Below are 16,210 nucleotides of genomic sequence, written 5' to 3'. Positions count from 1 at the left end.
ATGTGTCACTTTTTAATTCGTTATACATACATATATTTATTTGTTTATGACCATTTGTTTCTATCTTATCTAAAAATCGAAAAAGAATGCAGCAAAAGTGGGTTTTATTTAGTCTTCAATCGAAAATATTTATACATAAGTGTAGAAAATAATGAAATTGGTTAGATTTAACTATTTCATATAAAGTATTTGTAAAATATTAAATTTATTGTGTTATAATTTATATTGATATGTTATATTTAAAATATATATTTTTTATTAAATATTTATAATTTTTTTAAAATTTTAAATTATATATTTTTATATTTTTATATCATTTCAGTCATTTTTAAAATTAATAAATTTTAAAATTCTAATTTGCCGACGGAAAAAATCTAATACCGGGGGCCAAAGCTAAAGGTTTCGTTCTATAAACCCATGAAAAGTGTACAAAACAAGAGGTAATAAAAAAAAATTAAGCAAAGGCTGACCGAAATTAGATGAAATTAGAGGTAATCTATTGCTTTGTTTAGAAAAATGAAAGTTATAAAAATCACACTTTAAAAATTTTACTAATGTGTTTAAAATTAATTTATATATTTAATTAATTTTATAAGTGTTAATGAGTCGAATTGAATTAGATTCAGAACAAATTTATATATGATATTAATAACTCATATATTTGTTTAAACTGTATGCTACTTTATATTTCAAGTCTCAAAATTTTTTCAAATCTAACTCAAATTAAAAAAAAAAAAAAACTCAAACTCACTCCTTAAACTTAATTTATCTAATAAAATTTTTTTAAAAATATTATTTTTTTAAAAATTAAAATATAAAAAAATTATAAATATATACCGATATAATTATAATATTGTAATTATATATTTTTTATTTTGATCGAATTCTAATTTTAATTCTTTTAAAATCCAATCTGAAATTTAAATAAGTTTAAAATTATGTTCAAATATATTTAATGAATTTTAATTTTTTATTCAAAATTTTTTTAAATTTAGATGGATCTTCGAGTTTGAATGAATAATCTGATTTTTAAACAAATCTAATCAATCTAATGTATTTTAAAAATAACTTTAACAGAAATATTTTATGTTCATTTAATATTTAGTGTGTTTTAGAATAAAAGAAAAGAAAAAATGTACTTAAATATTTGACTTATAATTGATTTATATTTTACAATTATAATACAAAGACTCAATTTAGAATTTCATTCCTTCAAGATTAGAATTGATTAAAAAAAAAGATTTAACTGAATTTCCTATATATTTTTACATGTTTCTCGAAGTATGACAGTAAACGTTCAACATTAGAATTCGCATGTGTCATTGTCATCTGGATCAAATCATGAAAAAATTATTCTAGAAAATTCATTCAAATTTTTTGAGTGATAAACATTCAATAAAGTCAATTTTGCTTGCTGTCTTTGTCTGTTGAAGCACTATATTCATTTGGTAAAATAATTTGCATGTTAAGGCTTCTCCTTGTTCTTCAGTTTCTTATTGCATTTTAATTTTACAAAAAAAAAAAGTTGCCCTTAAATTTTCAGTAAAAAGAGATTTTTTTTCAATGTTCAGACCCGAATGCAATTAAAAATTTTCTTTTAGTTTTTATACATAATAATATAATATTGGATTAAACAATAAAAAGTTATTTTCTTCCCTTTCATAAATTCAATTAGCTCCTCTCAAAATTTAAAACATTAATACTTGATACATTATCAAAGTAAAATTTTAATTCCACAGACAATATTAAAACGTTGGTACATGTTTTATTTTTTGTTTATTTTTTTTATTTTTTAAATATAGCTTAAATCCCACATCTGAATTATTCAACAATTTCAACTCTCAAGTTCTAACCATTTTTCAGCGACAAACTAAAAACCAAAGTCCTAGCGTGCACTGTTGTGTTGTTAAAGAGAGCAAATGCGTTTAAATTAAGGTCAAATTGAAACTTGAGAATAAAAAATCTGCCGTCCACCAAAGGATTGGTTGATTTCAACCACTTTCTGGCTCTAGGATCAAGGATACACAGAGAACCCTAAAACGATCTAGTCTTCCTTATATTTTTTTTTATTTTGCTTTTTTTTTTGTTTCTATTTTTTTTCCTCATTGCAATTGCTTACCCTTTGATTTATGCAGTAGTCTATCAAAAACAGCTCCCTTGCAGTGTTGAGGCAGGTAAGAAGTGTTTGGAGTATTGAATCAGGCCAAGCTGGGCTGTGGCAGAAACAGATTGATATTCTTGAATGCTCCGTAATTTTTCTGCTCGTGGATAAACTATACACCCATGAACCAAGTATTAGTCTAGTTCATGGTAATGTTTCTTTTTCCTATGCAGAAGTTATGCATGCTAGCAACTTTTTACAAACTTGTTGAATGTCAAATGATGGGTCAGTCATAGATATATCTGAAAGTAGAGATCTTGCTTCCAGTAATCCACCAGATATAGTCTCCAAAATCGAATCTTCACTCGCCATAAGAGAAGCCATCAGCTTCGCACCAGCCATCCTTTCCTGATGAAAATCAAGTGGCCGATCAACACCAGCTTAAATTTCTAATGAGACAGGGATAAGAAAGAACACAGTTGTTGGGCAGCAAGATTGAAAATTTTAGTTTTTCGTTTTTGCTTTTATTATTATTATTATTATTTTTGCTTCCCATAACATTTCCCTTTTGAATCAAGTTAAAAAACAATTAGAATATATGAGCATGATATAATACCTCTATAAAAAATAAGCTTGAAATAGATCCGTACAAGTCAAATAGTAACATTTAAAGATAACATAGAGGAGATTACTAAATTTCCAGATACAATGTTCTTTCCTAGTATGAGATAACTTCCCGTCGATATGAAACCAGCTAGATTTCAAGGTAAGGCATTTAGTTATGAAATAGGCCACATCCCAAGCATACGAGAGAAATAGTTCATCTATAATCTATAGTTTATACAAAAGCATGGATATAAATAATATTTTGAATTGACAAAAAAAATGCATTTTAACTCGTTATATTTCAATACTGTCATGTCATTTTTATATATTTTTAATTATTATTGTTATTACTTGGCATTTTTGCTTTTTGTTTTATAATCATAGTTTATTGGTTTCAAAGAGGATGGGTTTTTGAGTTCAAAATATACTAAATCAATCACTCAAATCAATAAAATCAGTTTGCTTGTCCTTTAATTAACAATGTTTTTATATTAGTATACTCGAAAATAGTTATACATCTTCATATTTTAATTTATTTTTTAATGAAAATTTTCACTTTGTAATTAAGATTTTCGTTTCATATAAAATATCTTGATTTTGAAAAAAAAAAAAAGGGACTATAATATTTAAGGATGTGCAATTCTATTGATAAAATCACTTATTACTTAAAAGTTTATTTATTTATATTTTATTATTATAGTTTAAAAATATATCAATAATACATATTTAAAATAAAATATAAATCAATGTGGAACGCAAGTGACCATATACTAGCATCTAAAAATGATGGACAACAGTGAGGTTATGTGATAATGATACATTCAATCAAAAGAAAATAGTGAGGTTATGATACCTTTTCTGATCCATTTCCAAGGAACTTTAGAGAAAGTTTGAAAAGATCACAGGAATAAGGAAGAACTGCAGACTTCAGATGATACACGGCAGAGAACAGAACCTGGATGCACGCAGCTCTAATCTCTGGTTGCATTATTACCTACATAATTTGACCCAATGTAGAAGAAAAGGTCAGAAGATCAGTCTCAGTTGTTGAAAGTGAAAGAAATTTAGAGACAAAAGTACCTCAACCGAATCAATTAGACATGGAAGAATTGTCTTTGCGAGGGGTTTTTTGCCATAGTCAGATATCTTCTGACAAGCACTGATGAGAACATTAGCCAAGCACAGACGAAAAGAAACAGGAATTGGTTCACAGTTTTCATCCCGCAACTTGGAGCCAGGGTTATGTTCACTTTTATCATTTATTAATTGATGGATCACGTATCTGAGGGCATAGAGCTTGGAGGTAGCATTCCCTACAATTTAGGCCAAAGAGGTGATATCTTCCCCATTGTATAACATAAATATTCATATCAAGAACAAAATACCAACCAGAATTGCCTTTCTTCCCAACAATGTAGCTCCTCCATGAGGTGCAGTCTTTAAACGATTCAGGAGCTTGCAACTCACCACATAAAATCAGTGCCAAACAATCAATGCAACCATGTTGTGCTTTGGAAACTGAGAGCAAAAGTAATAATGTAGACGTAATCTTAAGTATTAAATGAAAAATCAGTAGACATTTCTAGTATGGGGTGGGGTAAGGAGGAGAATTGATCAGTTGCATGGTTAAGTACCTTCATCTCCATCTGATGTAGGCCATAGCAATATCACTTCAATAGTTCTCCAGATTTGAAGGATAAAAGGATGCAAAAGGGACTCCATTCCTCTTACCTAGAAGCAAGAAGAAACCTTTGCATTAACTACAGCTTGAATGGAAAAGATAAGCTCAAATCAGTGCAGAAGCACTGGAATACACCATATTGTAACAAATATCTACTAAGAGGAGAAGATGGCTACCACAAGGGATGTACAGACTGAAAAGAGGCAAGCTTTAATCTTCAATATATCCTGAGAATCTGCAGCATGTTCTAATTGCGAGCAAACAAGTGGAAGCAGAACCTTAAAAACCATGAGGTAAATAAGACAAAAATCCCGATATAAGGACTAAGAAAATATTTATGTAAATTTTCAGAATATGTCAAGGAAAGACGAAGTGATAACAAATAATTAAGCAAAGCCATTGTTGCGTACTTGAGGATGAATGCGCCCACAAAGCTCAGCGGCAAGCTTTCTTACATCTTCAAACTCAAACTTACTAAATGCGCTGAAATGGGGAAAATAACAAGACATCAGGAGAATGTAAATCAGATTACAGAAGTTAGATTTCATTGTCAAGGATCAACCTATTTACAAGGAAAGCAACAACACTGTTATCATCAATGCCGCTGACATCTCTATATTCTGCAATAGAATAAAATAATAGATCAATCAAAAGTTATATTCATGGTATTATTTTCTTTTTATTTTTCTTTTTAAAGAAAAGGGGTATAAATAATAAGCAATTATCCAATTTTATCACATTTTCATGAATAAATGGAATGGATAGAATTTAATTTTTGTAACGCATCACAAAGCAATTGAGTCAACCAGATCTTCATTCCATAAAAAGAGTTGAGTAGAACAACTTGGATTGTCATGGGAAGAGAAGAGAAGATACCATGCATAACAGACAGATTATGAAGATGACCATACATCACAGAGGAATTGAGATTATTAAATACTCTCAATGGAAGCAGCCTAATTATGAGTAGTGGACAAAGTCGCTCAAACAAAGATTGCTGCATTCTCATGGAGTCATCACTCGTACATGTTCTTGTCTCCCATCTAGAGAAGAAATCTTCATCAATCCTACAAGAGGGAAAATTTGAATGGTTCATACAAGACAACAGCATGATCAACCATTGAGTAAATCCTTTCAGATGTCAAGCAAACGTGTTCCATACAACAGGGCTTATCTAATACATAAATTAATCTCCTTAATGATCCACAACTGGAAAAAAAGAAAACATTCTATTAACAAGTAGAATATTCTAACCTCTTCGCTTCTAGAAATTGTTACAATTGTTTAAAGAAGCTAATGAGTGAAAATTTACAATATAAGTTCATAAGAAAAACAATTAGAAGCTCCTAATGCTGAAATAAACCTGCTGACTGCAAGAAGTTTTTCTCTCCAGTAAAATGTTGAAAATAAAAAAAATTGTAACCAAAACATCCCTTAAATTATAGCATGCATCAATGGTTATTGGTCAAGGAAATTACAGATCTCAAGTAAGTGAAGATATTAGTCCAGCAGTATCATACAAGTGTCAGTATCACATATAGGCACAGCCCCGTTCTTAAAATGTTCATGCTACTTAGTTTACATAACATTTAACATACAATAAAACATTATTAGAGAACAAGTAGTCAATACATTAAAGTATGTTAACTTACAAACTTGTTTTTTCTTAAGTTTTATCTTATGTGCCCAAACGTTCTATATCTTGGTGGTCTCATTATGTATTCTTATTTGTGTGGCCAAGACACATTATAAAGAAATCTCATTGGTTAGATTGCCCAGTAACTATATGCATATCTACTTGAACCATTCACCAAATGACATTTTTACTCTCATTTTTCTCTCAAACATTCTTCTACAAATAATACTCTCCTGTTTCCCTAATTTCATTTATTCTCTACACCCTTCCACACCCTGATAATCTGCCTATCAGTCCAAACTCCACCATATCCAGGTCATGTCTTCCCTAACTGCTATGATACCTACCCCAACCTTATGTGAACATTTTCTTAAGATACACATGCTTTTCCTATCATATCAAATACCTACTTGCCTATTTTCCTACATACTTTTGGGCACCACATGGATAATCATGGCTACAATGCTATCAGCCTTAAACACTATACTTTAACTCTTTTTTAACGTTAAAACAAGCCTTAGAAAGCTAAGACAAAAAAAATGTCATGAAATAGTTTGGGTTATATTATGTACTTACCCTTTCTGTCCTTTCATCTGCAAGAGAACACGACAAAGGACTAAATCTGCAGCTTCTGCTAACTGTTCATTTATGTGACTCAAAAACCTGACAATAGTAGCATTTGATGGCTCAGCAAACATCTTGTCTAGCAGGGCTCCAATTAATGCGTTCCAGTCTTGAACCTAAAATATATCAGAAGACCAAGAAAATTAAATAATTCAAATACTGGCACATAAAATGGAGCTCCAACCATCCAATTTGACGGATATGCATATAGGAAATAGACCAAAATGATACATGCATGTGAATAGGTAAGATAGTACAGAACCAACAAAAAGAACATAACTGACCATCACATTCGAGTTAGCAATTGGAATAACTCAACCAACTAAATTAAATTTCATTTCAAACAAGTTGGGTCCAGTATATGCATCTCAGCCCAGTCCATGGCCATATTTTCTATGACCAGCAAGGCAAATATATTATTTTAGCTTCAAAAAGTATTAAACTCGATCGACCAACAATATTTTTTAATTGAGTACTAATATCAGCTTAGTTATCATCATGCACATACATCAATGGTTGCATTTATGTGTCTGCTGCATGCTCATGCATGCTTGTCTCTGTGTCTCGGTCCTCAAATTTTAGGACTTCATACCATCATACCATCCTCTTCCCATTCAATGGCTATAATGAAAAAATATAAGTCGCAAGAAGTAACTACGCCAGAAAATTGTTTGGGCAATTCCACTAACCATTGTAGTCAAGTTCTCATGTCAGGAAGAAAAACATAAATATGAAAAAGAAAACAAATGTTGATGGCATTAGAAGACCAGTTTTTTCCTCATATAGACATTACGCCCAAAAAATGACAACAAAGAGACATGCAATTTCTTGCTACTAGGCAGTAACGGTCCAAGATATTAGCAAAAGCCAAAGATACAAAGTCATAAAGTTTACACAAAAATTTTCCTCTGGAATAAGAAAGGCCAGTAAGCCATGATGCACAAACACTTCAATGCCTTTAGATATAATATTCAATAGATTGCACACAAACATGCTGAGGGATATACATGACAGATACTTCAAAATTAGAAATATCCCACTCGAAGCTCCCAGGGAATAAGTGTGGATATTAGATTCAGTTTTGAGTGAGTAACTCAAACATTCTCAACGATATAAAGTCTTCCCTTGAAACGTACTCAAGTTCCTAGGAAACCAGATTGTTCCTTTTGTCTCACCCTTTATCTCCTCCTTCCTTTTCCCTTTTTTTTTTTCAGAAAACAAAAATTCACTATATTTTTATCTATATAGGTAGTAATAGTAGTAGATAACTGACAGGAAATATGCCTGTAGATTCACATGTATGTGTGTGTGTGTGTGTGTGTGTTTGTGTTGATAAAAATTTACAGGAAATATGAATTTATGTACTTATGTATTTGTTAATATTTCATTGCAATTTCAACTCGATAAAAAATTGACAGGAAATATGAATTTATGTACTTATGTATTTGTTAATATTTCATTGCAATTTCAAATCATACTTTCTTGAGAAAACCTGTAGCTCTAAAGTCTAGCACTTCACATATCCTGTCTCTGTATCTCTTCTTAAAAGACCATATTATCTCAATGCATCTCAAAAAGGGAAATATCATGGAAAAATATACATCTAATGCAGGGTAGCATTATCATTCTCATTTCTTACAGTTTTAGACCACTCTGGGATCAGCCTTAGCACTCTATCACGGTCTAAATTTGATCCTGCCAAAACAGTATAAAGAGATAAAATGAATCCGAGATAGTATTATAGTCCAAAGAAACTAATGAAAATTGCAAAGAAATAGAATGCTCAAGTTTGAATAGTTGATGCTTAATCAACAAGAAGGTTAAAAGGAAAAGCAGACAAAGAAGGAGAAAAACAAAAAAAAAATGAGGCTTCAAACATTCCATTCAGAATCCAAACAAAAAATATAAGCATTATCAAATGGCAAAGTCCACTTCCTTAATGTTTTAAACAAGACAGAGGTAGCAGTCAGAATACTAAAGAAATACGACACAATTCATAATACACAGACATCCATACAAATATTAGACGACTAGATTCACAGCTCTTAAATTCTGCATCAATGACTTAGTTTCAGAAATTAAAGACAGTGAAAGCAATCCATAAAACACATCCAACAGCACTTTGTTTCTGCAACAATGAATTGGGAAGAAATTAAAACAGTTAAGAAGTGAAACAGTAAGAGACACACCTTTCCCTATACATGCTCCAGCTTCTGCATCAGTAAGGCACTGGCTGAGGTTGCTGGAAGGAGTTGAGCAGATTAATGTTAAACAAGAGCCAAAACTGTTTATTTTAACGCTATTAAGAAGTAGAATTTGCAGGTTATTAGAGACTCCCAGAAACCGCATGTATGCATCACCACATTCTTGCACGTTTACATGCACACATTCATGAAGGAAATGAAACTTTTCTTTATTCCTGATTGATTTCAAGTTGAGGATTGTGGAGGTAAAAGTTAAATAAGAAAGCAAGATACCTAAGATTGTCAAGTAGCATGCACATAACTTCAGGTTTCTGGTTATGATGTTTGAGCACTCTAATGAAGGCTTCACTAGCTGCTGGTTGTACTTTTTCATCTGATGAGCAAACAAGATGAACTAATGCAGGCAACACATATGATGGGTCTGCAAAAAGAGCTAATTCAGTCATACAGCAAGTTCGTTCAAATCATCAATCTTCAGTAGAAGAATTAAGAGTAAACAAACATTTGTCAAGATATTGAAGCATATGATTAATTTCATACAGCTTATACCCAAACCAATTGTAGAACATAAAATTGACATTAGAAAAGAATTTAGTAATACAGTCTTCATGAATTTCTTGTTTTCAAGAAAAGCGGTAAAGATATGCAAATCCATATGCATTTTGCTAAATTGATAAAATATGGAAGTCACACACGATAAAATACTTGGACCATCTTAACACTTGTCACAGTATAGTGGTTAAGCCTAACCAATCAGTGGAAGCAAATTGGGTGTTTGTTCTCGGATTGCAGTTTCTTCATCTTCAAGGCACACTAGTAAGTGATTTGCTATAACTTGCCTGCAACAATAATAGGGAGAAGATCAATGAAGAGACTAAACAGTGAAAACTCGAGAAATCACAAATTATAGCAGCTAAATCAAAATCTCATACTGGGTTGAGTGATAAGCTTTATGTGGTGAATCTTTCGATATGTGAATCAGTTCTGATATGACATCAAAAGCATTCCTTCTCTGAATAGCATTGCCAGAAGCTAGCCGTTTAAGAACTTCTTCAAGACAGTGACCGTCAGCACTTCTGGTGGACCATTAATCTAGGTTAGGTTTAAACAGAGACCAGTGAATTCTTGTTGCTGTCAAAAACTAATGAATGAAAAATTAGAGTTTACAATGAACAGTATTCTGCCATGAGAATAACAACAGCTCTCGCTGCAGCATCTCGCTCATCAAGAAGGTGAAGCAGCAATGGTACCACAGCGTCCATTTGATTGGTGTCAGTTAGACTGCTTCCAGATGAATTATTTGTCTTAAAAATAACAGCCTTGAATATGCAGACAACCCCTTCTATTACATCTTCATCATTACAATGAAGCTAGCCAAAATGCACCAAGAACAGACAACAGTACAAGTATGTCAACATTGAGACACAACCCTTAACTGTAACTAAAACATTGTATCTTATACATGATAATAATATTGCATGATAAGTACTCAAATCCAGAGAATCATGGATGCTAAGATTGAGTACAATCAGTCAACTCATTTCCAATAAAGTGTCATAGATATAGACATTTGTGGCCCTTATTTAACTAAAGAAGATTACTTCAAAAACCTCATGCAAACTTACCTGTGATAAAAGAACATGTGATATCTGATTTCCATAATCCAACACTATGCCTTCAAATTTTTTGCCATCAAAACGCCCCAGCATAAGGCATAAGCAATTTAGGAAAAATTTTCTGGTCTCTATACCACCATCCTTACTCTCAGCATGCCCCTCATCGTAGTTATTTGTATAGTACTGCATTTTTATTCCTTTTTTGGCATCAGCAACTTGACAAACGCATCAAATCAAAGCAGACTTAATATTAAAATAAATAATCAATATCATGGCATAAAACATGATCCTGCAGAAAAGCACTTCATGAGATATGTATGTTATTCGATCAAACAAATATAAGCATTCACACTACATGAACTCTAATCAAAACCATGTTGCCACTTCTAGGAACTCTTGTGACACTAGACATGAGCTCAGATATGCATCTTCATAAAGCTAGCAATAAATATTCTTTAGCATTAGTATGACTAACTTTCAAATAGTTTCACAGGTAAACTTCTAAAGAAACAGACAGAAACAACTCAAATATGTGTGATACAGTGATAGTATTGACTACTAACTATAACTGGAAGATAAATAAGTAAATTACAGGCATAATGACTAATGATTCCACCCATCAAATAAGTCCACCAAACAAGCATGCACATACACATATGCACCCAAAAAGAGGGGAGGGGGGAGGCAAACCATAGTGAAAAAATTAGTATTGCAAACAATAAACAATCTAAATATAAAAAATAAAATACAACATGGCAGAGTAAGAAAAAAGAACCAAGGGAATGCGAAAAAGTAAATCCTCATATAAAAATTTTTGCATTAAAATGATTATATGGTTTCTAGTTCCCACTTACAATACCATAAGTATCAGGAAAAGAAAGAGTGACTTCAATTGCTTTACCAATTATTGGTTACAAGCTCTCTTGTGCCTTAGTTTACCTATAAATCTGTCTACAATTGTATGCTCAATAAAATCTTCCGGTGTACTTGATAACCTGTATATCCAAAGTTCCCTTTTTTTCTGATTTCTCTTCATAAAGTTTTGAAGGTCACTTCTCTTTTTTTACTAAAATATAGGATGTGTTTCTTAATCCTCCAAGAAATTAGAGGTGCCATCTCATGGATATCAGGAGTAAATGTGTATTTGTTTGCTCTTCACTCTTGCACACATGCATATGAGGCTACAAGCCATCAAGCTAGAATGTCTCACATAGAGGTAGATTCAAACTAAAACTTGACTTTATAACATCAGGAAACCCAAGTCAGCAGGGTGCTAAAAGTGTTTACAAAGATTACTTAGAAGCCAACTCCAAGTAATCACATACTTAACAAACCTTTTTATAAGGTAAATCTCACATGTATCATGTGAACAAAATCCTTCATCAAAATATACATTAGAACAATTAGAAGTAATCATTCAACAAGCATAAAACCACATAAACTAAATATCATAAAATTATTAAATATAATATTGATAAATCTGACCTGGATGCCTGACAAGTACTGTTCCAACAATTCCTTGTACTGCTGAGTAAATTTTTTATCTTCCAAGTGCAATAGCATGCCATAATGCTTCCAGCATGAAGAGAGTAGCAATGCTCTGGTCTTTAGAATCTTCGAGCCTGCCTACAATATTGCAAATGAGTAAATCACAATGAAAAAGTGGAGGCATGATTAGAAGTAACTATGCTTAAGAAGCACGATTAAGGGACAGGACCTGCCTCATCTTGAATGCCACCATAATGCACTTGAATCTCCTGCAACCACTTAAGCACTTGCTCCAATCCTTTAGCATGCAAGGGGCGGCTTTTTCTGCTCCACTGTAGTGCATAGTAAATGCATCAACATCCTTTTTTTTTCTAGGACTATAAAGCTAATACTTCACTAGAATGTAAGAAAATAAGAATTTGAAGATATTTGCATACACGTTTGACAAGAGTTATATTGTGATTAAAATTAGTCATCTCAGTTCTAGGCAACTTTTCCATTTCTCTAATCTCTTGTGGCTAGGCTCTTCTTTCCAATAAATAAAACAGCTAATAAAAACACTGAAGAAATAAATCCATGAAACTATGCACAAGTTAAATAAAAACCCATTCAGATTACTCACCGTTCAGAAATCTAATGTGACATTAAAGAATGTTTATTTTTTTTTTTTTTTACCCTCATATACATCCAAGGAACCATGCACAAGGTAAATAAAAACTCATTCAAAATACTAAAAAAGTAAATATAGTGATGAAAGAAAAGAAACAGAAAGAGGAAGCATAAGGGTAGACATTAGATGAAATGAAAATAACCAACTTATAACACATACAGCAAGGAGTCTCTCCACTAGGCAAATGAGATCCTCTAGATAATCCCAAAGCAAATATTCCATGCCCGTGTTTAAAACTGTAGAAGATTTATAAGCTGTGTTCATTTTTTTCTCATCAACGCTTGATGCTAATAAACTAACTGGAGGGTTGGATTCACTGGAGCTCAATGATTTAGGCCTGTTACTTAGCCTATCAGGCTTTTTTGTCAGCCCTTCAGTTAAAGCCAAAAAACAATCTGCAGCAGCCACTGAAAGGCGTGAAGGGAGCTCAGATTTATCCTGCAAAATGCTGTAGGAACAAATGGCAATAATGAGATGAGTTGGTTAAACACAAAATCACTTATGCCTTCTGAATGAAAAGACCATTTGCCACTTTTCAAAATTGTAAATTGACAAACTAGACCAATATAGTGACAACATCTAAATATCTAATGTCATCCTATATAATACTCTAAATTCTCAAGTTGCAAATATAGCAAGGACAATGGGAACACAACAACCCAATGAAGTAGACCTAATGTCAATCTCTCATCTCAGGGCATTAGTAAAGGAAAAAAACATCACCCTTCCAAGAAAACAGAAACCAGATATGGGTGAAGTCATGAAGCACCATTCACATTAAGAAAAGAAAACTGCTATTAGCATTAAAAATCAGATAATGCCCCAAGGGTACACACCCAGCAGTTAGAACTTCAGTCTTCATCTTGAAGGTCTCGGGTTCAAATCCAAAGGTGGGTAAGGTAGATGGGATATGAGAGGGCTACCCCTCATTATATAACTCAAAACCCCTATGTAATCCAGCTAACATGATGCTTAATTTATCATCAAACATATCAGAATAATGTTCAAGTTCACAGACCAAAAACTTAATGAATACTACCTTCCTTTACGTACAATACACAATAAATGTGGAATAGAAGTGCAAAGTATCTTCAGCAAAGCATTGTACTTCTCCTTTATTCCTGAATTCAGTGATTCAAAATAAAACTTCTTCAATTTTCAGAAGTAACAAGTAAAAGCACAATTTTTTATTAATAAAGATTATTCTCACAGACTTCCCAACAGAAACATGCTAAATAAAACAGAAAATTTGAAATTTTGGTAAGAAAATCAATTCTACTTTAACACAAAATACAGAATAGAAGGCTGTGTCTGGTTGTTCCTTTTGCTACTTTCTTTTTAATCCTTGAAAAGTTGCTATAAAGCAAAAGCAAATAGTAATAAGAAAACTCATAATCAATTAAAAATGATCAAGTTAATAAACCTTAAATTCTAACATAACGATTCCACAAAAACCTAAAATTATGCATTTTCTTGTTAAAAGAATCATATTTCTAAGTTAAAAAATATTGTTTGTTTTTGTATCAAAAGCACTTTTTTCTTTTTGAAGCAAAAAAATAAATGGGAGCGTATATTTATCCAACACCGTGAATCTAAATAAAACACCGAAAACATATACATATATATATTATCCACACCATAGAGACCACTTATATAGAAATAAAATACAGAATTTGTCCTTTTACCATTAACCAAATTCTGATCCGTAGTACTCTCACACTCCATGAGCCCTCGCACAAGAATACACCAACCAAAAGCTATAAATCGATCATCTTTCCTCATAATTATATTTGCCAGATTCATCGCAACTGCTTGGAAAAGAAGCTCATCTTGGAAAAGCCAACTGAGAAGTATCATAGGTTGACTGTCATGCTTTGAGTCCTTGTACTTCAATGACTGGCAACAAGCAAGTAAACACATAAACCTCCTTTGTAATTTTTGCATTTCTCACTTTCTTTTTATATGTAATATATATATATATATTTATGTATATATATATAATATATATACATATATACATTTGAATACAAAAGTCAACTAGAATTTTAAACATTTAAAGTTAAAAATTAGATTTTGTTAACAATAAATGCATTTTTACAATTATTTCAAACATTTAATCGATTGAAACGAAACAAAAACATTAAAAAAAAAAAAAAGAACGAAATTTTTGTAAAAATAAAAAAGGTTCGGTTACGTGTTGGATCATGGGAACGAGAATCTCATCCAAAGTCCCGTCTCTCTGAGACGCATCTGTGACGTACTTGTGAAGAAACCAGAGCGACTCATCCAAAGTTGCTACAAATTTAACATTAAAAAAAATCGTCAAGCTTTTATTGGAATTAATGTAAAAAGACGAGGATTGGAATGTAAATTTACAAAATCAGGCGCTTGAGAGCCTTAAATACCGAGCGAGGGTTTGTTGGAGGAGTCGGGGGAGAGGCAAGAAATGGAGTGGTGAAGTTTTTTGGGACGGGCGGTGAGGAGAGTAGTCATGGCTCTACCGATTGTGACTGAAACCATTGATTCCGGCTCTGATTTCCATATTAGCTGTTGTTGTTGTTCTTGCGCTTCTCGTCGCTCCATTTGGGTAAAGTTAAATGTAAAATTTTGAAGCTTTTGATAATTTTTTTGGCTAGTGGAAAACTAGGGCTTGCAGTGTACGGTCCGTTTATAGCAAGCAACTGTGGAGACTACGGGTTTTTTCGGTTTCAACCTAGAATTAGAAGGATTCATTAGATTCGACCGTTGGCAGGGTATGGGCCTAATAGCCCATATACCGAGTCAAGCCATGACCCAAGCATGGGCTTTTCTGGACTGAAACTCTTGAACCAATTTATGGGCCACCAATTTGTCATTGAACTAATCTCCTCAATTTTGCCATGTTGTTCAACTGGCGTGGATTGGCAGAAAAGAAAATCAAGGATTCAGTCCACCGAAGACCGGGACCTTGCGCCCTTGGTCTGCGAGTGGAATGGGTTCAACCCTTGTTATTAGCCAAATATGTAAATATGTTCTTAATTTTTTTTTTTTTTTACAAAATTGACATAAGTTTCATATTTTTATTGCATATAAATAAGTTTATAATTTTTTTTATTTTACTTTAAAAATTACATAAATAATCTTAATTCCGTTAAAAAAATTAATGATCGTTTATATTGAACAGTTAGCATCTTATGTAGAAGATGACATGTAAAAATGTTTATATTAACTAATGATGTGTCATTTTGATTAAAAAAACATGTAAATATGTCTTGAATTTCTTTTCAAAAAAATCAAAAATTAAAAAATGAAAAATCAGATAAATAATAAAAAAGGAAATAGGTTAAATTTTGTCATAAATTAAAAAAATCAAAATTGCATGTTAACATTTAGTCTCAAATAAAATAAACAAATTTTTTTAAAAAAAATTTTAGTTTCTCAAAATTTTAAAATATACTCAAAAAAATAAAAAAGTAAATTTTTTTTAGTTTTTTACTTTCCCTTTTTTTTTTCAAAAATAAAATTAATTTCGATTTTCTTGAATTTTATTCTCCGCCCTAATTTTGGTGGTTTGATTACCTCCGAGTTAATAAAAATAGCTTGAA

At 31.8% G+C, this 16,210-nt stretch overlaps 1 protein-coding gene across 3 annotated transcripts; it reads right to left on the bottom strand.

Moving 5' to 3' along the window:
- Positions 1–2,235: 2,235 nt before the first annotated feature.
- Positions 2,236–15,320, bottom strand: LOC111311531 (ARM repeat superfamily protein). 3 transcript variants are annotated; one of them, XM_022910978.2, is made up of 24 exons: positions 15,003–15,320; positions 14,821–14,921; positions 14,312–14,522; positions 13,666–13,747; positions 12,786–13,074; positions 12,186–12,288; positions 11,954–12,090; positions 10,478–10,651; positions 10,020–10,222; positions 9,785–9,928; positions 9,603–9,691; positions 9,126–9,273; positions 8,838–8,890; positions 8,288–8,343; positions 6,601–6,764; positions 5,265–5,455; positions 4,951–5,008; positions 4,799–4,871; positions 4,565–4,666; positions 4,342–4,438; positions 4,097–4,225; positions 3,788–4,020; positions 3,561–3,701; positions 2,236–2,509 (listed from the first exon to the last, which is right to left on the bottom strand). In XM_022910978.2, the coding sequence occupies exons 2-24, from the start codon at positions 14,830–14,832 to the stop codon at positions 2,327–2,329; spliced, it is 3,072 nt and encodes a 1,023-aa protein (XP_022766713.1). In that variant the 5' UTR covers positions 14,833–14,921; positions 15,003–15,320; the 3' UTR covers positions 2,236–2,326. The 3 variants fall into 3 exon arrangements, with proteins under 3 accessions (XP_022766713.1, XP_022766712.1, XP_089613318.1); XM_022910977.2 differs by having other exon boundaries at positions 15,032–15,320; XM_089757192.1 differs by having other exon boundaries at positions 9,785–9,925; positions 15,032–15,320.
- Between the last annotated feature and the right edge of the window lie 890 nt (positions 15,321–16,210).

The sequence above is a fragment of the Durio zibethinus genome, chromosome 1 (assembly GCF_047325235.1).
Source record: "Durio zibethinus cultivar Kanyao isolate XHJ-2024 chromosome 1, ASM4732523v1, whole genome shotgun sequence".
In the NCBI taxonomy this organism is placed as follows: Eukaryota; Viridiplantae; Streptophyta; class Magnoliopsida; order Malvales; family Malvaceae; genus Durio; species Durio zibethinus.
The sequence above is the reverse complement of the archived record's forward strand: the minus strand, read 5'-3'. Positions and strand labels throughout refer to the sequence as shown.